Source organism: Carassius gibelio, chromosome A16 (assembly GCF_023724105.1).
Source record: "Carassius gibelio isolate Cgi1373 ecotype wild population from Czech Republic chromosome A16, carGib1.2-hapl.c, whole genome shotgun sequence".
Taxonomy (NCBI): Eukaryota; Metazoa; Chordata; class Actinopteri; order Cypriniformes; family Cyprinidae; genus Carassius; species Carassius gibelio.
In genome coordinates, this window is record NC_068386.1 from 13,939,607 (window position 1) to 13,964,595 (window position 24,989).

At 38.3% G+C, this 24,989-nt stretch overlaps 1 protein-coding gene across 1 annotated transcript in view; it reads left to right on the forward strand.

Moving 5' to 3' along the window:
* The first annotated feature begins 14,533 nt into the window (after positions 1-14,533).
* Positions 14,534-24,989, forward strand: part of LOC128030931 (basal cell adhesion molecule-like) — a 45,446-nt gene continuing 34,990 nt past the window's right edge. The window contains exon 1 of the mRNA XM_052619026.1: positions 14,534-14,794. Within this exon, the coding sequence (XP_052474986.1) occupies positions 14,731-14,794 (64 nt within the window). The 5' untranslated portion in view covers positions 14,534-14,730. The remainder of the gene's footprint in view (positions 14,795-24,989) is intronic.

Genomic DNA, 24,989 nt, shown 5'->3' on the forward strand with positions numbered 1-24,989 from the left:
CTTTTGATATATGAATTACCCTCTTTTTCATTTTTCATCATAAGCCCTTCTGTTACAGCTGCTTTATGTCTGGCCGTGTTTTAAATCTGTAGCACAGCACACACAGTATTTTATGAATAACAATGCACTGCTACTATTCCTTGCCCTATGGGAGTGATGGATGGGTGGGTACAAAGATTCTGCCCATTAAAGTGTCCTGCAACCTGCAAGCATAACTGCCACTCAGATCTTGCTTTCTGAATTTTCTTTTCTTTTTCTTTTAAATGCAATACAATGTTTTATTCTGTTTGTGTCATTTCCAGCATTGACTTTTGAATTATTATTTTATAATAATCCAGACCTGATTAAATGTGCAAATTTATTTGAATAATAGGTTTTAATAATTATGAAATTATTTTATTTATTGATTCATTTTACATTATCTTTATTGTAAAGAATTATAGCAATCTCATAGTTGTTAGTTTTTATTTATTTTTTAAAATATAATTTTACTAAATATGCATATTAACAACCATATCGTTTAGTTTTTATTATTGTTTTATTGTATTGTAATTTAAATCCAAGGATACAATTAATATAATTTAGATACTTTTTTTTTTTTTTGGTGCATTGTTCAGCCATCTTGTACTCAGCTAATATATATTCGTATGAAGTCTTTATTTAATATATATGGTAATTTATTTCACATTAAGTACTTGCTGTCAGTTAGTTCTGTTATAAATGAGTGAATACTAAAATACGGCACTGAGTGCTGGATAATAGAGTTTCCTAAGGCCACAAAATATCTGCATTCTATTAGCTCTAATATTCCAACACGACCTTCCAATTACCTTTAAACTACCATTCTGAACATTCTTTAATACGGTTTATTCTTTAACCTCTTCCACTGTGCAGCTAAAGTACACAAATAGTGCCCTTCTACTTGCATTGTGCCCTGCATGGTACCTGCCTAAGTCCAGTTCTGACCTAAATTAAATACCTTAATTTCCTTCCCCTTTTCTTCTGACCCTTCTCCCCAATTGCTCTAACCAAAACGCGTGCTGGAGGACAGTAATCTGCTCTTTTCCTCTCCTTTATTTCCATTTCAATCCCTTGTTAACAGCTGGAACCCATCTGCTTTGCATGCTGATGAAGAATGGATCAGCCCAATGTGGAGAAAAAAAATAGCAAACAGACAGGAGGAGGGAATGAGGGATTGGCAGGAGTAAAAGAGAAGAAAGGGTAAAAGAAATGAGGAAAGAAAGACAAAGAGTGTTTGTTTGTAAGCTTTTAAAAAGCACTCAGAGAAAATCTATTATTTCCACTTATAAACTGATCGATTGTTCATGCATTTTCTCCCTTTCTGTTATATTCCTGCCAGTGGAAGAGCTTGTTCTGGGGACTGCAGTGTGAAGTCATCTCTGTCGGGAAAAGTTAGAGATGCGGAGTCAGATTCCTCATAACCTTAGAGCATCAGACAGCAATATTCTAGCAGGAGCTGGTGAGCAGTGTTCACTGTGACAAAATAGTAGAAATAGTAGATCTATTGTTGAGGATGTGAGTAAGTTTGTGAGAAGAGATGACGTGTAAGTATGCGCCAAGATGCACCATTTCAGAAAGACCAGCAAAAATATACAGGTGTATCTAAATAAATTAGAATGTTGTGGGAAAGTTTATTTATTTCAGTAATTCAACTCAAACTGTGAAACTGCATTAAATAAATTCAATGCACACAGACTGAAGTAGTTTAAGTGTTTGGTTCTTTTAATTGTGATGATTTTGGCTCACATTTAACAAAAACCCACCAATTCACAAATCTCGACAAATTAGAATATGGTGACATGCCAATCAGCTAATCAACTCAAAACACCTGTAAAGGATTCCTGAGCCTTCAAAAAGGTCTCTCAGGGGGCTTTCACACTGGTAGTTTAGTGCGGAACGGGGCACGATTCGCATGAAAAATCGCTAATGTGAATGCTGTCATCGGACCCTGGTGCGCACTGGGGTACCGAATCCCGAGACTACCTGGAGAAGGTGGTCTGAGTTCAGTTGCTCCTGAACTGTGGCGCGATTCGCGTGAATGTGGAAGCAACTCGGACTCAGGTGTGCACTTGTTCAGGAACTAAAGAATCCCGCGCATACGTAACACTGTCGATATCATTGTTTCTTCAACACACAAGAGAGCCGAGGTTGATTCCACAAACTCCTAAAAGTCCAAATTAAATAAATTAAGATTAAATAATTTAAATGAATTATTATACTGTGCATAATAGGACCAAAATAACAAACAAATTTTTTTTTTGGTGTTTTCCATGCGTTTTCCGTGTGCATTTGCGATGAAAGGTGACTGCAAACACACCTGGGTTTGATATAACTATTGAGTGTGAAAGCAGACCAACGCTGCGGGCGGCACTGGGAACAATCGCGCTTGGGCTCGGACCGCAGCAAACGAGCCCAGTGTAAAAGCCCTATCAGTTTGGTTCACTAGACTACACAATCATGGGGAAGAATTTATTTAATACACGAGTTTCACAATTTGAGTTGAATTACTGAAATAAACTTTTCCACGACATTCTAATTTATTGAGATGCACCTGTACAATTACCCCCAAAAATATATTGATAAAGGTGGACATAACGGAAAAGTTTTTTTGCAGTTAATTTTAGGGTGCTAAAATTGGTTCACTTGCCTGGTCCGAACCCGAGTTCGGTTGCTCCCCCCTCCCCCTGCCCCTGCTGGACTGTGTTCATATTATAATATTTGAGTCTGAACCACGGTTCGCTTGCGTCATCAAGCCAGCAGCTGTTAACCCCGTTTCTTGGTAACGACAGCGCAGGAGAAGGCGGCAAATGCATAACATTACTCTCTGCACTTTTATGTAGGCTATTATGTTTTTGAACTGTTAGTTTTGTTTATAAAGCTTCAGTGCATAACGGCATTTGCTTCTGTCTTACGAATGTACTGAAAATGCTCTAAAGAACATTGAAGGCGAACATAAATTAGATGTACAGCTCTCTGCTTGCAGCGCGTCAGTCACGCTCATCAGGAAAGTTAGTGAAACACACACACAAACACACATTTTCAAATAAATAAGTTGTCAATAAAAGTGGTTCACTTCCGCGATTTGGTATGATTGCGTTCACATAAGCAGCGAACCGTACCAGAATTCACATGAAGCGTACCCCAGACCACCGTTTTTAAGCGGACTCGGGTACGGTTCACGGGTGCGCATCCGAGTACGGAAGACAGCGTTCACATCATCCAAACGAACCGAACTCTGACATCAATCAAACCCGGGTGCGCACCAAAAGTGCTATTGTGAAAGCACCCTGAAAGCACCATTAATCAACTGGTCCTAAAGTGATTCACCTAAATGTGTGAGGTCAGCTCCCCTCATATACAGGTGAATGCATCTGCATCATCACATTCACTTTATACATGCTATTTATCCTTTTATTAATGATTTATCTATGCATATCTTTTTTTTCATGTTTTTAAATAAAATATCATATCATAACATTCATATCATAAAATGCCAGACACTTCTCTGCTGATGTATGCTGGACTTTTCCAGTCATTAGTGTTTCTATAATCAATTCATTCAGATTGAAAGATTTCTTTTCTAAACAATATGCTAAATCAGTGGTTTAAGAAGGTAGTTGTACACACAAGATGTGTTTACATGCTTATCATGGTATAAGTAAAATAACTGACTTTAATTATTGATAATTAATGCACACCCTTAACTTAGCTTCACATTGTCGTTATATTACCACAATGTACATTAACTTTTAATAATTTGTCGTACAATGTCATCCTTTAATGTTTACTTAACTGTAAATCCAGCTAAAGCATTTGAAATGCATTGGTGTGAGTGAGAGAGAGACAGAGACTGAATGAGCATGAGCTCTTGTAGGGGGGCTGACAGACCCGCTTGCTTGATCAAAGGGACAGCAGGAGCTCAAGCTAACCGAGCCTGATGAACACACTCACAATAACACTCACACACTCTTCTGGAACACTGCGCCTCACCATATGCTGAATATTGATTATAATTCCTACTTATTTATACTCCCGTGCCTAAGCACTAAATGAAGATTCAACACTTTTCAAGAAATTACTGCAGTGAGTGTGCATTACGCTGTCCTTGGCTCTTGAAAACGGTACAGAGTTTCCTTTTAACCTGAGTAATGTCATGTTTTTGCTGATCTCTGCAATCCGCTCAATATTTCCGCCGGCGGACATGAGTGAATCAGCTGGTAAGTTGATTAAGGGAGCACGTGGGCATTCCACTGCTCTGCCACTAGTCCTGATGAGCGGGCATGCTGGGAGCTTGGCAGAAAAGATCACAGTGATAAATCACGATGGTAAGGGGGGTCAGACTGCTGCAGGCTGGGATTTCCAGCACTCTCTCTTCATTCTCAGCTTTAAACTGGCATTTATGCCAGCGTGTCATAGGTTGTCTTCCCTGAATGCACCGTCCTTGGCGGGTAATTAGATAATGACCATTATCATGAGTAATAGAGGGTGAGAGCAAGATAGAATGATAAAGAAAGGGCTGTCCAGTGACAGAAGGCAGAAATGAGGATAAACAGGAGGCGGAACATGGAAGGAGCTTAGGTTAAGGAAATTGGTACGCGAATATAATTGTGAGAAGAAAACTAGGCTCAATAGAGGCAAGGATTAGCACACTGATTCCATGAAGAGCAGAAGTTTGTGTGTGTGCTGGTTTGGGGGTCTCCTCAAAGGAAGAGGGCACTCAGGGGAGGGGACATCAGTGGGGGTTTGGCTCTGCAGCAGGCCTCACTGCACACAGATAGGGCCCCGATATGAACCAGCTAACACACACAGTCAGAAGCACAGGCTAATGGATGCAAAGGTTGACAAACACTGTCATACTTCCACTTGTTTCGGTGTGTAAATATTTTAATATATTTAGCAAAAATAAATTATTTAATTTATGGAATTTAATGTGTGATCATTTTTAAAAAAGTTTGCTATACAGTTTTTTAAGAAGAGGTTATGTTGGCTGCTGTGTTTCAGGTATTTTACCTTTTCTTTAAACCTTTACATTTGATGATTTTCTTGTGCGAAAAAAGGACCTACAAACCTGGAAAAGCATTTATATTAGGGCTGTCAAATTGATTAATTCTGATAAATCGATTCTAATATAAGTTTATGTTTGCATAATATATATGTGCAAAAGTAATATATGTAATATATACATTCACATTTAAATCATATAAATATGAATATATATAAATGTATTTCTTATATACAGTATATATATGTGTATAGTTATATATTATACCTATATTATATAAACAAACTTTTAAAAACTAATAAAGTGACTGTGTGTGTGTGTGTGTATATATATATATATATATATATATATATATATATATATATATATATATATACAGTGTAGATAGATAGAGAGATAGATAGATATAATAAAAATGATGCAGTAGCCCATTATAAACCTTCTATTATTCATGTGAGTATTAAACAAATCTTTTATGATGCATTGTTTCACAGGCAGTGAATTTAAAACCCATAGTTCTTTTGTTTAAGTAATCTCAGATTACAGTAAACATAAATACCTTTGAGCACAAAGTCATATAAATCCTGTTGCACACTGACTGAACTTAATGAGGCTGTTCTTGTTTCCTTTGTGAAGTCTTAATCTGCGTTGTTTATTGAGAGCATCAACGGCTTCCATGTCTTCCCCAAATGCTCCAGATGACCTCTGGCATGAGTTGAGGTCAGTTCACACACACAGAGCTCTGATCTGTGTGGTCTGTAGTTTATGATAATTAGCTCTATGTGCAGAGAAAGATGTTCAGTCAGGCTGTGGGCAGGAGGAATGATAGGCTGTTTTGTTCTACTGAAAGCCCCCATGAGGATGAACCCTGCAGCCGAAATGTCAGCACGTCCGCCTACGTGTCATGCTGAAATGACTGGCACAAATATGCAAACATTTTGGGCTGGATCTCTACACTTGTGCCGCCATGACATAGTGTTATGGCTAGATCTAAAGGCTGGATACATGTAGCCTTTCGGTTTAGTGTGGTAGCAGAATAAGGTTAACTAACTGCTTGACTAAGCTCTCAGCTGCAGGAACCTTGTACAGTATCACCACACACAATACTGAGAGTAAATGCAATGTAGGTAATTTAACATTAGATTTAAATGTTTAAATTGTTGTTGTAGTTTTTTTGGCTAATTTAGGAGTTCTTTCAATTCAATTACGTTCCATTTTATTATTCGGTTCATAATGCTATTTCAGTGGTATGTGTGCGTTACTCATTTGAGCACATGCCGCCTATATGTGCCTCTGGTAACCCTTTTTTTTTTTACATTGTTGTATGGCCTTTATATATTGGAATTGGTCTAATTGCCATAATTCTTAATATTTGCTGTCAGGTTGCTCATCCAGGTAGATGAATCTTTCTCTTTTATATCACACAGCAAAACCACTCTCATATTTAATACTTAAAATGACCTCAATGCACTTCATCAGTAATATTACTGCAATATATTAACTGCAAGTCATTTTTTCTCTCTTCTCTTCTCTTCTCTTCTCTTCTCTTCTCTTCTCTTCTCTTCTCTTCTCTTCTCTTCTCTTCTCTTCTCTTCTCTCCTCCTCTCCTCTCCTCTCCTCATAATTAAATAAATAAATAAATCAGGATCAGGACCTCAATGTGTATTTCTGATTTGAACACTATTGTGCATCTTTCAGTGACCAAGAGGGTTTTTTTTGTTTTGTTTTTGCACTGGTTTATTTAGACTCTGAATGGGTTTATTTTCCCTGCTTCTATTCCAGGTTTGTCTATAAAAAAAGAGACATTTTAAAAATCCATCTTTGGTAGCAACATTTTTCATCCCAGCATGATTTCTATATTTAGCAGTTCTACCAGAAAACAAAATTGCAGGAATACCATTTGAGAGAAAATTGATTTGGAGGGTGAACAAAAACTTGATTGAAAATATGTAGGCAAATACAAAATGGAGAGAGGGTGTGTGAGAGCGCCTAACCTGATTTTACCAAGTGAGACATGTTCCTGGGACAACATCGTTGTTGACCCTGGAACAACATTGTGATTAACCAATCAGATTTGAAGAACCAGTTTATAGATTTTGTGAAGTTTATGCTTAAAATCAGTGTTTGGTGCTTGTACATCAGTGTCATTCATCTATCATTTCCTCTGATTTTAGGGATTACTCATGGTTAAGGTTAGGTTTAGATGTAGGGATATGGTTAAGAATATATTTTTGGAGTAAAATGTTGTTCCAGGGTCAACAAAATATGTTGACCTAGGAACACATCGGACTTGGCAAAATCAGGACGTGCGTGTGAGAGCAGTTTACCTAACAACCTTTAATTGCGAAAATGATCATAAAAGCACATCCAATTTAATACATCTACTCTGTCTACCCTCCCTTTGGGCTTTCTTTAGTCATTCTCTGCTGATTTACTTGCCTGGTGTGCAGTCCTCTTTCCTCTCACTTAAGTCTCAATTTATCATTCTGTTTCTCTCTTCTCCGCTCCTCTGTTTTGTATTCCCCAGGCCCCATGCTATAGTCACACCCTGACACAAGAATCAAAGAGTTCTTCTAACCACTTTTCTCCCTTTTCATCATTTTCATGCACCTGAACGAACAAATACAAATCGCAGGTTGAACATACAAAAATATGTGAAAGAGCCCACTTCAGTACTCGCGGTGTTCTGGTGTTCAGGGCTCACGCAGTGAAAGGCGTCTCAAAACACTTGAACATCGAATTTGCTTATTTTTGCTCTTGTGCCAGAAATTATGCTCGAAAAGCTGTCATTGAAAGTAAACAGTTGAGGAAAAAAATGGGATGTGTATTATATTGGATGCATTCATCGTCTCTTAGTGACGTGCCTAATTTAGCTAATGTTAATCCAAGAAAATGAAAGAAACTTACTGCTCTTGACTGAATTACTTTGTAGTTTTAACAGTCAAACCAAAAATTATTCAGACAACAGATATAATTTTTGATGTATATAGCAAAACTGTAATAATGTGAGAAATGTTGAAGGTGTCTAAATAAATGTAGGTTTGATTGTATATTTAATTTTTACATTGAAGATGTAAAAGTGCTATTTTACATTTAATTATTTGGTTTCTGTACCTTGACATCTAAAAACTTAAACATTGTGTAAATAGCACAAATAAATAAAAATAAACTAACATAAAAATTAAACAATTTCAAACAGGGCCCACTGGTACAACCTTAACCGGGTCCCCGCTGACCCCAGCTACGGCCCTGCTAACAACTGTTTCACACATACTCTGTCTGCAGTGCGTATGTGTGTGAGTTACGTATGTGGTGCAGCACGGACTCGATGTGCTTTCACACAGGACGTGTTTGCAGTGCAATGTGGAATTACTGTAGTTTACAGCTTTTTCAAGCAGTTTGTGATGCATTTTGGAAACAGGAGATGAGCCCCTTTTCTAATGCACCACCTATCATGATAAACCCCTTCTCAAAGACTTACTGTTTGTCAATTTTATTTGGGTAACACACATATTCTGAATGCCTTCGGCAGAATTTGAATAAGCCATTTTAGATTAATCTAGATTAATTTCAAGATCACATTGAGATTAATCTAGATAAAAAAAAAAAAAAAAATCTATGCCCACCACTAATATATATTTTGCCTTATGTCAGATAACCTCCACATTAGGGCTGGGATAAACAATTATTTTTTAAACGATTAATCTAGCGATTATTTTTTCGTTGCATCGATTAATCTAACGATTAATTTTTCCAGACAGATTCGATTTCGATTATCTCCCCATTAATTGACTACTAACAATTTATACATCTTGATTATCATATCTGAATGAAAAACGTGAATTCCTTAAGGGGGGGGGGGGGGGGGGGGGAATGCTCGTTTTCACTCAATATCCTGTTAATCTTGAGTACCTATAGAGTAGTACTGCATCCTTCATAACTCCAAAAAGTCTTTAGTTTTATTATATTCATAAGAGAAAGATAGTCTGTAGCGATTCTTCCCGGAAAAACACGACCGGCTGGAGGAGTGAAGTGTGGGCGGAGCTAAAGAATCACGAGCGTGAGTAGGCTTTTGCGTTGAGGGCGTTTGGAAGCTGTGACATTACCGTGAGGAAAAAACACCCAAAACAAACCATGGCTTACAGTCAGATTCAGCGTATATTTATGATCCAGAATCAGATCCAGAGGCTGAAATTTAACAAGAGCAGCATCAGCAACGACGTCTCTATGTGGTATGTACTGAAACTGTATATATTTGCTTAGCGGTTTTGGAAAATGACTAAGTTCCGTTGGCACTGCATTATCCTTAAGAAATAAACGATGTGCAAATCCGGCGTCAAACTGGGCCTTGTTTGTAAAACAAGCATCTTCGAAATGCAGGGAACAAACAAAAACACTTGCACAACTCCATTGATGCTCTGTAAAAATGAACTCCATCCACTGGTCCTTTAATGCTGTTTTTTTGTTTGGTAATCTGTGCAGGGTTGTCTTGCCCTGGGAACATTTTGCGACGCTCTCGCTCTGATCAGTGAATGTCTGTGCTCTCAGTGCTCTGCTATACGGGAACGCGCGCTCTTCCGGCAGAAGTGCCCTTAGGACCCATATAAGGAAATTCCGCTCCATCTAACGTCACACAGAGCCATACTCGAAAAAAAACTTTCCGAAACTTGTGACAAACCGGAAGGAGTATTTTTGGAACAGAAATACTCCTTCAAACGTACAATTTAATTTTTGAAACTTTGTCCATGTTTAGCATGGGAATCCAACTCTTTAACAGTGTAAAAAACTCAGTATGCATGAAATAGCATTTCACCGCCCCCCCTTTAACATTGCAATATATGTTTATTGCTCTTAAAATTTCAAAATAAAAGACTAAATAAGAATGCATTACTTTGCACTTCTATAGAGATAGCATTCAATAAAACCTTGAAGCCTTGAAAACACAGCTTACTGAAACAAGCTTACTGAACACATAGGGCCTAGCTTACTGAAAAAAAGTTCTTCTTTCAGATGAAAATAACAACAATGTAACAATGTTTTTCACCAATGTAAACTTGAGGGCTTTAAGCTAATACAGAGTGCTTTTCCAAAAAAATAAAAATAAATAAAAATTAACAGTGGGAGCCAGCTGTCAAGTAGAAAAAAAAATCTCAGAATGCTCCACGTGAAACTTTGGTGTTCCGCCCATTTTATGGTGTCTAATGATTTTGGTTAATATGCACGAGGGAGGGAGAGAGAGAGAGCGAGAGAGAGAGAGCGAGAGAGAGAGAGCGCGCAAGACAGCGCTCGTTTAGTTTGAAGACTGTGAGTGCGTGAGTGAACTTTGGTGTTTCGCCCTTTTTCTATCGTGTTTAATGATTTTGATTAATATGTACAAGGGAGAGAGAGAGCAAGAAGCGCTCGTGTTGTTTGAAGACTGTGAGTGCGCGTGCACAGCCGGGGCTCTCTCTCGTACGCGCCCTGTTAGGCTCAGCAGTCATTCTATTCTACATCACTCACCGATCAAATAAGGCTTTGACAGACGCCAAAAAAATGCAGAAAAACCCCTGGATTGGTTATATAACATTGGACAGAATGTTGATCTGGCCATCGCGTATATTGAGCGCACATAAGGTAAACGTTTTGCAAATGTTTTTTAGAGAAATAAAAACAGGTCGACGAATCGATGCGCATATTTTGCGTCGACGTATTTTTTGATGACTTCGACGCTTTGTCCCAGCCCTACTCCACATTCTTTTGCCACTTGGCAATTGTAAACTATCTCTAATCCAGCGCCGCCGCTCCCAACAGGCGCATCACGCACTGTTCGTAGGGCACCAAGTGCTGAGGGGGCACCAAAAATAGCCTAATGAATTTTTTTTATTAAATGCCAGTATCATTTCATTAGTCTATAGAAATAGTAGCCACATTTTAGCCATTTATATGTAACAAAAAAGGGTACGGAAGTTCTAAGCGGCCATGCATTATAATTTTTTTTCCTTTTTGTTTTCTCGTTATAACGACTTAACTGCACTTAAGACTGCACAAATTAGAGCGATCACGAGGAAGGTCCGCGTACAGTAAAGTGGATAGTGTACAACACCCTATCAGTTATATTCAGGTCTATAGTGCCACCTGCTGGCACAGTTTTGTAACTTCTTAGAGAAAATTAATTCGTTATAACGAGAAAACGAACTTCGTTATGTCGAGAAAACAAACTTCGTTATGTCGAGAAAACAAACTTCGTTATGTCGAGAAAACGAGCAAATAAAGTCGTTATAACGAGAAAACAAACTTCGTTATGTCGAGATAACGAGAAAATTAAGTCGTTATAACGAGAAAACAAGAATAAAAAATATTATAATGCATGGCCGCTTAGAACTTCCGTAAAAGGGGGAACAAGAAAGATATTTATTAATTGCTCTAGTCTAGTCTAGAAAGTAACCCCCCCCCCCTTCTGTATTCCACAGAAAGTAACATCACACACGTTTAGAACAACCTGAGGGTGAGTAAATGAAGATATAGTTTTCATTTCTGGAAAATTTCCCAGAGCAAACCCAGCAGCGAAGCTAATGGTGGGCATGGGCCCACACAATGATAAGTTGGTAATTTTTCAAATGGATGTAATTTATTAAACAATAATAATAATCAATGTCTTATTTCAATGTAACTTTATATATTTAGTAAAAAATAAAATATAATTTTACAGTTTTCATGTTCAATTACAGGCAGTTGTCCCTCTTCCTATAGGCGTATACCACATTGTCAAAATTATGATTTGTCAGTGTTTGTTACTCCCACCCACAATGATATGTTTACAATGTAAGAACTTAATATTAAAATGTGTGCGTTTGTTGAGTCGAATTTGAAAATAGTGAAACATCAGATATACATCAGATCAATTCTTTAAAACGTATATTGAATATAGTTGAAAGTCTTAGCTCTCAATGAATCCGGCCAATGAAGCCAGACCACTCGCTGGTGATAGATTTATTAGAAACTTGCAGCATATGCAGCTGCAATAATTTCTAAAGTCCTCAATGTTTACTCTTCTTTCAACACAAACTGAAAGATACTTTATTATGAGATCATATGCGAAGCCCTGTTCTCTCAGAATGAGGTAATGCTTTACAATAAACTTACAATAATCTTTAGTTAATCCAGTCTGAGTTATTTAAAAAGATGACTTTGATCTTTCAAGCTGTTTGATGCCACTCAGTGGGTGTTGCACTGCATCGGTTCGTGAGAAGTTTAATGAAAAGCACATCCATTAGAAAAAAGAAAAGTGTCACACATGGCTCCAGGGGGTGAACAAAGGCCTACTGTAGCGAATCCATGCGTTTTTGTAAGAAAAATGTCCAAATTCAAAACATAATTATCATAATTATCAATTTAATCTAGCTTGCACGAACTGTTGTAAAACAGAAGTAGTTCCGGGGGAATGACATATGAGGTCATCATTGCGCATGCGCTGGTGAGTCACGTGAAAATCAATGTTTGTTAACAGGAGCAAAGGAAGTAAAGTTTCCTTACTTTAGCAAAGGAAAACCAGTCTCCTCTTGGCTTATATCGAAATCCTTTGACATTCTTCTTTACAAGTCCTTGTTTTGTACTTCTAATTAATGACCATTGTTTTGTTTTGATCTCTCCACTGCGTTTCCCTTTGCGTCACTTCTGAGCGGCGCAAGCACAACGCTGACCTCATACATCATTCCCCTGGAACTGCTTAATTTACAACTGTTAGCGCAAACTTGATTAAAGTGATTATTACATTTTGAATATGAATATTTTTCATACAAAAACACATCAATTCGCTACAGGAGACAGTTTGTTAACCCTTGCAGTGTTTCTTTGTGAGACACTTTTTTTAATGGATGTGCTTTTAATTACTTCTCAAGGACTGATGCAGTGCAACACCTGCTGAGTTGCATCAAGCAGTTTGAAAGATCAAAGACAATTTTTTTAAATAACTGGATTCGTCTGAAAGAAGAAAGTCATATACACCTAGAATGACTTCAGGGTGAGTAATTTAATGCTTAATTATAATTTTTGGATGAACTAACCCTTTAATGCATGAACTAACATTAACAATGAGCAATACATTTGTTAAAGTATTTATTAATCTGTTCATTAATAAATACAACTTTTTATTGTTATTTGTGTTATTTTAATAATGTATTAGTACATTTTAAAATTAACAAAAATGTCAATCAATGCTTTAGAAGTATTGGGTAATGAACCTTTATGCTGTATTTTCTGTTGGCAATATGACATGCAGTTTTCATATGCTACACTTTTCCCCCTGTTTTATGTAGGCCCACCCACATAAAAAAAATTCTGACCTCATCCCTCCTTATCAGTAGGCTACTGCTCTTTCTTAAAAACAGGCTTTAACTGATGGTACACTCAAAAAAAAAAAAAAAAAAAAAAAGATAAAAAAACTAATTATATAATTATATTTTTTCCCCCCAAATGCTGGATTGAGCCTTTTGGACCATTTTTTCTGGTGTTTTTTTTTTCTATCTGTGTAGTTTTGGGTAGTAGGGGCAAGTTGTGGCCTATTGGTAAGAAAGTTGGACTTGTAACCCATAGGTTGTGGGTTTGAGTCTCGTACCGGCAGGGATAGTAGGTGGGTGAGTGAAAGTACATAGCTCTCTCCCACCTTCAATAGCATGACTTGGGTGCCCTTGAGCAAGGCACCGAACCCCCAATTGCTCCCTGGGCACCGCAGAATTTTTTTTTTAGCAATGTCATATGACCACTTTAATAACAACCCAAATTGGGTTGTTTTTAACACAGTGTTTTTAGAGCAGGAAAAGTATTTGACCAATTTTGCCTAAAGGATACCATGACTATTCCCTAAATTTTCCTGCTTTCCACTGCATTTTCAGCATTGGAGTAAAGCAATACTTGTACATAAGCAATGTCTGTGTGGACTTTGAAGTGCAAAGAGTGCTTCTGGTGTTACAAGACGAGCAGTTTAATACATTGCTGTGCTGTCATGAACCAGGAATAGCACAAAGTTAGAGTAGCCATGACACAGCTGAATATATCACACCATAACCTCTCTATCCAACCCAAAAACTCAACCGTCCTGTCTTCTCTCTCCTTTTCTTTCATCACTTTGCCCTATTCCAAGCCCTTTCTCCTCTTTTTTGGGTTCGATAATGCACTCTCTCTCTCTCTTTCTCTTTCTCTCTCTCTTGTGCACCCCACTCTTGCCCTGAGAAAAGTGTAGGAGCTGTTTTGCTCCAGCTATCCTAGGGATGCCTGAACCCCAGTGTTGGCTAATTTAAAACTGAGAGATTATTATTACCAAAAGGACGCGCAAATGAATGATCTAAACCAGTGGAAGAGATGAAGTGCATCCTTTTCAGTCATATAAAATAAATAAAAAACTATTTCACAATGCTTTATGTATGTTTACCAATATTAATTTACTAATTAGCCGATACCGCGTAAAAGTCGCTCGTCTCTTGGTCGTATGTGTTCGCTCCAGCAGCACTTCACTCGTTTGGGAAGGGAGGGGAGAGAAGAGGAGGGGTGCAGGGTCACCTTTTGTGCAAATATATCAGCCAAGTCACTGCCAGCCGCATCAGATTTCTTGCGCCAAGAAGGACGGGGAGCGCAGTGCACTTCTGCGTGTGAGAGCGAGAACGAGCAGGAAGGAGCTGCACCGAGACGAGAAGCTGCACAGAAATACAACGACGCGACGCGGGAAATACACTATGGAGAGAGCGATGTTAGGACGGGTCGGGATTTGTTGCACATTGCTTGCTCTAGCACTGCAAGGTAAGTAATGATAATAACTGCTTAAAAAATTAGATATTTTAGTGAATAATGAAAAACCCACTTTTTATTCCTTTAATTTACTTCGTAGCTATTTTGTGAGAATAAAGAACTTAAATTAAGAAAACAGTAAATTAAGAATTAAGAGTAAATTAAGAACAGGTTACTTTTCTGCTGGTTGGAACAACCTGTTACCTTGTAACCTTGCTACAGAATGGAGGATAAAAGAGCCCGAATGTCGAAAGCAACTTTGGGGACTTAAGTGAAGTTGAGCGCATTTTTTTTTTTTTACTACGAATAAACAGGGCTTTTTGTGGCTGTTGGCGTCTTTGAGGGTCTCATGTTTTAGTCAGGGAATGGTTCAAGGTTTAACAGCCCAGACTGGTCGCGGTGTTTGAGGAGGGGATGGACGCTCCTGCTCCGCTGCACTGAGAGCGGCAGGATCACAGCGCGCCCCCAGCGTGCTTTCGTCGAAATTCAAGTGTGCTTCTGCGAGAGTCCAAATTCATATCACGTCAGTATGATTCTGTGTTGTTGAAATCTAAACGAACGGTCTCATACGGATTACTATTTTAAAAACCATTTTTTAAATCATAAAATAAGAAATAGGCTAATGGTATAAAATGAAATTCAACTCATAAATTGGGTTCACATATTATAATTTGAAATATTTAATTTGATATAATTAAATTATTTTTTGGACTTATTACAATATAAATATAAAAAGGCACAAACACACACACACACACACACACACACACACACACACACACACACACACACACACATATATATATATATATATATATATATATATATATATATATATATATATATATATATATATATATATATATATATATATATATATAGCGTAGATATAAATCTACCATGTATAGAATTATGTAGCTACTTTTTTGGTTCCATGATCTTATGTAGACTATAATAAAAATGTAAGAGTTAAAACAGTGTATGCAAGAATTTTCAACAAACACAGCATAATTAAGTTATTGTACCTCCGTTATGTACCTTCGATATCAATTTCCCTGTGTTAAATTCTCAAAATGTTTTTCATGCCTCTGCATTTTATTAATTGAGAGTCTGATGGAAGGAAAATAATAGGCTATCTGTATGCGATATGAACCTGCTCTGAGCTACTAAGTCTATTGCGCCGTGCACCCTGCAGTTTGGTTGATAGCAGTTTTGCTCTGCCTCGAAGTGTTTGGCTTCCTGTGACCAATGACTTTTCAGCACAGAGGAACTGTAGCCCCGCCTCTAGCCCCGCCCATCTCTAGACTCGTCTACTATCTGACTGACGGTCTATATCACTTTTTTTTTTCACGTATGCGTTGACGTATTATCACTTTTAAAATGAAGCCTAGATGCAAATTACCACGTTTGACATGCAGATAGCGTAATTTAACTTTGACACTAAATTTACATTTTATGTCAAGAGATTTGACTTAAGTCAGTATTGAAAGTGTTTTCCACTTTAACGTGATGAGTAAAAACACTCTCTCCAAAAAATAAAAAGAAGAACCTCTCTCCAAAAAATGAAAAAGTAAATAAAAAAATACTTCCCACGCAGACATTCTTCACCAACCCAGAAGTACTTGTGTTTTATCTTTCTATCTGCTCTTAAAGCTCTTTCGCTCCTCTCCCCCGCTTTGTAGGCTCTTCCAGCATTCTTACCTGTTCAGTGTTGTGGCTATCTGCAGTATTTTTTACCTACCTATCTTATCCCTCTGTGCCCTGCCTTTCTTCCATTGTTTGAGTGGTCTGGCAGTTTGTAGTATCATAACACATGATCCGTGACTTCTCAAACTTAGCAAGGTGGAAAACTGCTACACTTCCACAAGCTTCACAGCTTCTTTCCTTTGAGCACGTTAACAGTAAAACCTCTTTTAATGACTTTATCCTCTTTCCGGGCATAAATTTCAATTGATTTGTAGTCTTTAACTGGCAAATGGCAAAAGCTGGAACTCTGCCTGTTCATTTCAATTTGTTGCCTACCTTTCCCAGAGGTACGCCAGCCTCTGCTAGAGCTTTCATAGAATTGACATTATAATGGAAGTCTAAGTGATTAGCATTTCAATTTGTTCCCGTCCAGCCTCATATTGGAGCCACCTGACCTTGAAAATGTAACCACAAGCACTGACTACGTTTACAAGCTGTTAAAATTCAGGTTATGGTCGGGTTAAGGTCACTATTTGGGTTTCTGAAACATTCGGGATAACCTGTTTACATGCGTGAGCAGAGAGAGTTACTCCTGTATATATGGAATGTGTAATCAGTCGCCAATATCCCGATGTAAACGGCGATGCACGGTTAGCGTCTGGACCACTGATCTATAATATAGTTATATATATAGATCAGTGGTCTGGACGTAAGACACAATATGCATCATTTTCGATTCTTCTTCCTGTATCCAAAGACTCAAAAGACCAAGATTCCTTGCGAGTTGGTTTACAAGACCAAATATTCGGGTTAGAAAAGGGGTACCCCAGGTATAATATCCCGGTTTTTAAAAACCTGGATATGAGCATATCCGGGTTTTGGCCGGTGTTTACATGGCCGTGCGCACCCGGGTTATTGCTAATATCCCGGTTTTGAACGGGTTATTGGCTGCATGTAAACGTAGTCACTGATACCAAAGCAATACCCTCCCAGATGACATTTACACAATATTATTTGTGTTTTCAAGTCCCAGTTGCATATTCTTGGAAGTATCAGTGCAGCATTTCAGCATCTGATCGTGTAGGGATGTCAGAAGGTTATGGAAAGAATCATCGAGACAGCTTGTCAGCTGAGTTTAAGACACCTCACAGAAACAATGCCATTCCCTTCTATGTCTTTTTTCCCCTGCTCATTTCCTTGCTTAAATCCTCTCCTCAGCAAAACCTCCCCAACTGAAGTGGCATCAAACGCAAGCGCGCACACACACATCACCCCTGTAGCCAGCAGTAATTATTCTGGATTAGGAGGCTTCAAATTAAACCTGGCTCTTTAATTTGCCAGCACTAGGCCAGCAGATAAAAGCCAATCTTGTGTCTGAGGTGGCTTCTGCGGGCTCAAAGCTTCCTTCTAGATATCCATCACACCCACACCTTCCCATGAATGTAGTCACACACACCTGTGTGTTTGCCGTGTAAGCCCACATGTTGTGTAACTGTACAAACCCAAGGTGCTAATTTGGCCAGCGATGATGGAAGTGGTAGAAAGAGCCAGTAAAGTGTATGATTGGGCTCAATACTGTGTGCCATGGTCTCTCGGATCAGCTTTGTGATTCATGCCTGTGAGGAGGGGGCAGTCACTGCTTGGAATGAGAAGCATTCAGCAGGGGACAGGTTACATCTCGCCCCCTGACTCTTCAACCCCCAAGATTCTCTCTCTTTCTATCCCGTCTCTATTTCTCTTTCTCTCTTTCATTCGGCACTGATGGACATGCTGGCTGCCAGTGAAAGGAAGTCACGCAATCACAACACAGGTTTTAATCCAAGATCACATTTTGGCACATTGCTGCTAGACTATAAAACTTTTTTTTTTTTACACGTCAATCGTATTTTAGCAGTTTGACCTCTCCCTGACCCTGTAGCATGTGTCAGTTTTTTCAAATTGCAATTGCAACTTTTATCAGAGAAAATGCATTTTTTTGCGTCTCTTCATGGCCCTCCACAAACCCTCTCCCTGGCCTCATGGATTCTCACTTCAGAATCTCACTAGAAGTAATAGGTCATTTGGGTACTTTTTGCTTACTGTTTTATGAATAATGTAAATTCAGACATTCTACTCTTAACATACTGTTTTTCACCTATTATGTAGTAGGGAAGTATGCATATTCATTATAAGAAACTGAAAGAATTACAGCTGCATGAATTTCAAATGCCTCAAGTAATAATCAAGAGTGTCTGGGCTTGTTTTAATTGTTTTGAGACCTATCATGAAATCTTGTTTTTGGACTGGCAGCAGTTCTTTTGGCAGACAGTTTGAGGAAAGCTCACTTTGCATTGCTCTGGCACAAAACAGCAGCAACCACATGCTTGCTCAGAAAAAGAGATACTAAGCAGTCTGTCTTTTCATCTTAATATCATCTAAGCAACTTTCCCCATATCTTTTTTTTTCATCTTATGTATCTCCACAACCCCATCTAGACCCAAACGCCCTCTCATGGACACCAAATCATAAATGTGTTACTTTTTAAACTTTTATATAATGTTTAAGTTGAATATCAGAATATCATCCTCTGTCTTTAAAGAGACACCTGAGCTTTGTTGTGTTTGAACAGTTCTGATGGCAATCATGGAGAAGCGTTATCATTTATAATACTTTTTTATAGTAAGTTTTATAGTTTTGTTTAATGCTGAATCAAAACATGCATTGATAGCCAATGAGGTCAAAAGTTGTTTCGGACCCCACCGACTTTCATTAAATGGACCAAAACAGTTTTTCCAAAACATCTTATGTTGTGTCCTTCAGAAGAAGCAATCCGTGCTGTTTTGGATAGACACGATGATGGGTAAATGATGACCAAATTTTTTAATTTGGCATTTAAGTTATATTTCAGTCAGGGTAAAGCTTTCGGAAAAACAAATGATTGTTTTGGTTCACCTGAAATGTAACTTTTGAAGTACATGTAAACATAATGACTGATCTGAGCCACAGCTGTTCAGATACTGAGTTTTAATGCTGTGGATTAGCTCTGTCTCGGTTGCTTCTGTGTTTGTTAGTGTCACTCTTTGTTTTTAGGAATGACGGTGCTGTTTGTGATCAGTGGGTGACCATTGATGTTTTGCGTGATTTGTAGTTGATATGGTAAGTGCTCCAGCATAGATAACTGAAAAGTTGACTGGGGAGACAGACAGTGTGTCAATAGATTCTGTGCTGGCAGGAAATAATTTATTCATGTAGACCCGCTGAGCTTTCTCTCAGAATTTATAATCAGTACTGCCGATAGAGTCATTTCTTAAAAAAAGAATGCAGTATTCCTCCATCACTCCTCTCTTCTTCTTTGCAGTCTGCACTAAAGCCTTCCCACCGATTCTCCCAACTTTCATGATATTTTTGTCCTGCCCAGTCTTTCAGCATTCAAACACTTTGCCCACAAAGCATCTGGGCAAGGCAGAAACAGAGATAGAGGAAGCCTGGTCGCCTGTCTGCCCTTTGATTTCACCAAAGCTGCAGCTTCAAGGCTGTTATTAGTGGAATACAGGAAACAGAGTATCTGGAAGATATTTTGTGTGTGTTATTGTGTTATGTCTGTTTTCTATACAGGATGTTGAAGTGGTATGATACTAAACTGGGAAGCAGAAGGATATGAGGCAAAGTGAAAAGCTGTCTCTGTGTGTTGGGCTACAGTGCTTTGAAGAATAGGCGCTTCGGAGGCTCTTTGGGGAGACGAGGTTAAGAGCGGCTGATCCATTTAGCTGAGGAGTTCAGCAGGGTGATTGGTCGATGCAAATCCTGAGGCCTCTCTCAGGCATTCCTAATGGATTCAGGGCTGATGGGTTTCCTTTTGGGGAAAATATCGCTTTTTAGCGAGGAACTGAGGTCATGCTACACTATCGTCCATCTTGTAGTACATTACCACATCTCCCTTAGCTCTATTATTCCCATATCGATTTGGAGATGGACATTAGTTGTTCTGAATTGATTTGTTTATCATAGAAGTGTTTGGGGATTTGGCTTCCAAGAAATGCTTTATCTTGACGCACTTCTACAGCTTGTTTTTTTTGTCATTGGTGATCTTTTTTGCGGTGTGAATATAGAATTTAAAAATTTAACATTTAATTCATATTCATATCTCAGTTGGACTTCCTTTGCAGCTGGTTTAAACTGTGCCAGCTTTACCTTATGTGCCTGTAAACACAGTTGTGTTGAAACAGTGCTTGTTTAAGAGCTCTTCAAACATCCCTTTCCTTAAACAGACTATGCCCATTGTCCTCATACTATCAGCTGGCAAACATTCCCTGGAGAACAGTCTACTGACGAAAGGGAGAGAAAAGCCTTTATAGCCCTCAGCTTACGGCTGTTAGTCGAGCGCACCCCCAGGCCGAGCTATTCACCTCCCCACACTCGAAAGACCCTTCAAGATGTGTTCTCGCTGGAGATTAGACACACACATAAACACTATTTGTAATCCTGGCCCTTTGGTTGCACTTGCTCTAACTGAAAATATTCAGACAAATAGTTCAGTTCTAGGAATGTGAAAAATTTTATAAGACAACTTCGGTTCTTCACACACTTTTGTATCTCTGTTTAAATATTGTTTGGGTGAATCATAGTTCAGTGGGTGAAACTAAATGTCTAGGGTGTGTGTGTGCGTTTGTTTCCAGCTGTGATTTATCATCAGCAATCTCCTTTACAATCGTTTCTTCCATTTGCACAGCGTGTGCCTTTAACATGATGGACACTTTCCTAGACATGCTATTTTGCAGTTTTTTAATCTGGTTAATGGTAAACTAAGCATTGTTAACCTCTTCAACGAAAATGGTCACTGTTTGATGAGCTGCATTGTTGCTTTAACAGTGCTTGACCCGTGAAGCACCGCAAGACCCTCATAGGGATTAATTAAGTGAGTGCATTTGTGAGCATGTATATGTCTGAGGTGCATTATGAATGAAATATGCCGCAGAGGAGCAAAGTGGTGGTTATTCAACTATGTAAAAGAACCACATTTATACATTTTACACATTACTTTTCCAGAGGGATTGTGTTTGTGTTAGTCAGACAGACATTTGTGGAGGGTTTCAGAGTATCAGAGACTGGGGCTTCCCGTTCACATGCCGAGATTGGGTGTCAGATCACATTTCATTTAGGAGACACATGTTCAGGTGATTACCTGCGGGAGAAGTGTCTCTTGCTTTACTCAACCTTCAACCCCCACAACCTGCTCCGTCTTTGTAACACACACTTTGCTGTCCTGTATGTTGTAAAACCTGTGCGAACAAGACTTTGAATATGACCTGCACTAGACGTTGTTGAAAGAGCTGAAGATTAAAAATTAAATAACTTTTTGGCTCTTACTTTTTTAATCAAAATATCATGTGAGAATATGTAAATACGATTAATGATATAAAAGCTAAAAGATTTCATAAGATTGTTTTTCAGAGTGTATAAATATATATTTATAGGATACAAACTTTTTGCAAGTAGAGTAACTTAATTTAACAAAATATTTGTTTTCTTGAAGTTTTATGCAATCTTCATTTCTTTTATTTAGTGGGTTTATATATCTTTATTGGAAGAGATGACATAGAAAATAATTTTGAATTGCTCTTTTCCATCCTTCCTCTTTATCGAAACCCTTCATCCTTGTAGATTAGCAAGCATTCTGCTTTAGCTTGTGGTTAATGAGTGTCCCTGGCTGATAGCTAACCAGGAAGGTGGTCTGATGGACCCCAAGGGTATCAGTGCCAACTCTAATTCTCTTTACTTGCTGATTGACACTCAGCTTTATAGTCATATTCAGGCCAATTTTTATAGTCATAATCTCAACCAATCATAGATTTCCCTGTACAGTACTAGCATGACTGACAGCTAGCATGGCTACATTTCCTATTGAGTTTCAGGTTTCGTACCTTGCCATTTGTTAAAGGTTGAAGCCATCCATTTGCTTTGAAATTAAATCTTATTAATGGCCAGTAATCAGTCTTGGATGTAATTATAGTTTTGCAGAGAGCATTCACTTACCGTTTGCATCAACTCCCGATGGGAAGGATATTTTTACCAGCGCTAGAATCTCAGAAGAGCATAACATATCAGTTTATTGAGTTTGAAGAGCTAAAATAAAGCACAAATGAAAATCTTGTTATTTATAATCAAAGGAATTGGGCTTTGTGCGATCAAATTAGGCTTTCATGAGGGCCAGTAATTCTTTGTTTGCTGTCTATTCCTTGCAGAGTCCAGAATCTCTTAAAAGGCAATTATGCAGACAACCGTGGTATTTGACTTACGATGGATTAGTTCAGTTTGTTTAAAACACAGAAGCTCATGAAATGGTTCTGCACTAAGACACACAGGGCTTTAACTCTTTAAGATGGACTTAATTACACCGGTATTTTGGGAAGAGGTCGTCACACTTTGGAAGATAGAATCTTTTGGGCCATATTTTTGACGGACTTTGTTGAGGGTGTTATTGTCTTTGGTCTTCCTGGTCTCCGTCCTGCTGACAGCAGGGCTGTTACTTCCCGCCTCAGCTGAACATTTTTGGGACAGCGGTCAGTCTAACCCCTCCACTCATTGCCAAGTAACTATGGCGACAGGCACGTGGAATTCCCTAGTCAATTAACAGTGGGAGTGGGAGCAGGAGCAGGCATGTGGGCGCATATTGACTGGTGTGGTGGGGAGGGCTGACGGAGCGAGAACAGAGGACACATGTTCATTAAAATCATCCATTCAGGATCAGATGGTGGATCTGGAGATTTATTCCTCCTCCCTTTCTTCCTCCCATTCTCTTTGAAATGCTTGAAATGCTTGAGTGTGATGCTGTACCAGTACTGTACTCAGTGGGCTCACTGGGCTGAAGGCAACTTTCTCACACTGCTCTTCCCTTTCCTTTGTCCTTCCTTCATTCTCACTCGCTTTGTTTACGTCTCTTTTACTTTTGGGAAAGCCCCTTTCCTTCTATCTGTTTTCCCATCTTTTTCCTCCTTTTCGCTGCTCAGTCACTCACTATATTCTCTTAGCAGTGGCCTCATACAGTACAAGTAGTGAAAGTCATACATACAAGCCATTTTAATTATAGAACACACACAAAAAATACAATAGGAGTTATTGTCAAATACTTGCTCTTGCAGTTTTGCTCTAATATTCAATTTATAATTTAAGTTTTGAGTCACAATTTTTTAAAGAAATTATATATATATATATATTATTCAGCAAGTAGTTGAAATAATTCTGAAGGATTATGTGACACTGAAGACTGAAGTAATGACTGCAGAAAATGTAGCTTTTCATTTTAAAATATATTAAAATAGAGTAAATTGTAGTATATCTGTTTTAGGACCCTTTAATACTCCTGGCACAATGCGACACAAGGCGCAGCGCAAATGTGTTTGTTAGTATCAGTCCAGCACCACGTTGTTTCATTAGCAAATGCATTTGCACTCTTTTTTTGTGCCCATGGGCGTGCTGGTCTAAAAAACGAGGTGTGTTCAGCCGCATTGCTATTTTAAGTAGCTGAAAATAGACTGCGCCATAGACCAACTCAAACCTGGTCTAATGTGTGGCGCAATGTTTTTTCTTTGTTATTTAAAGAGCGTACACGCTGCTTATTAAACACAGGGATGCAAAGCAGCACACGGACATGCCAAATATTAAAAATTAAAGGATTGCAATGCATAAGATTTTTTTATGCTATATATATATATATATATATATATATATATATATATATATATATATATATATATATATATATATAATGGAAAGTCATCAAATGTATCAGAATTAGGCTATTTGCTCAAACACGAGCAGCTCCATTTCATTTCGGAGATGCGTTCTGTCTTCACGCTTGCCAAATTCCGCAGTGTAAATAGCAAATCCTTCATGGCACGAGCGCAACTGGCTCTTAAAGCGAATGGAAGATGAGACTGTGATTGGTTTATTGCACATTACGACCAAAAAACACCCATTGCTCATTAAGAGAATAGGGACATCCCTTTAGACAATGCGCCCGGACGCGCCAACCGTTTTTCCATCGTTAAAATAGCAAAAGTGGATTTGGACACGCCCTAAGTGCACCTGTGCCGTTCACTTTACACTTTGCGTTTAGATTGTTAAAATAGGGCCCTTAATGTTCAAATGTTCAAAAACATAAAAAATCTTACCAACCATAAACTTTTATAAACTTTGGTAGTGTGTTATTTATTTATTATATTGATTATGTAGGGTCCAGGGCATTTTATTTCTGTCTTCTCAATTTCTGTCTATGTGTGGCCACAGACATGCACATCCAAATGCTCTAATACCTATCCAGAAGTTAAAGAACAAGGCTACATTGGTAAGACATTCCTGGAGCTGCTGGAATGCAGTTATTAATGCGGAGTGATTAGACACAACAAGAGAACAAGTGCAGACAGAAGAGGAAAGAGACAAAAAGGAAAAAAGAAGGACAGAGGGGCTGGATTGGGGAAAAATTAGGGGAAAATGGAGTGCGACAGTCTGAGGTACAGAAAGGGAACATAATACATATTACTTC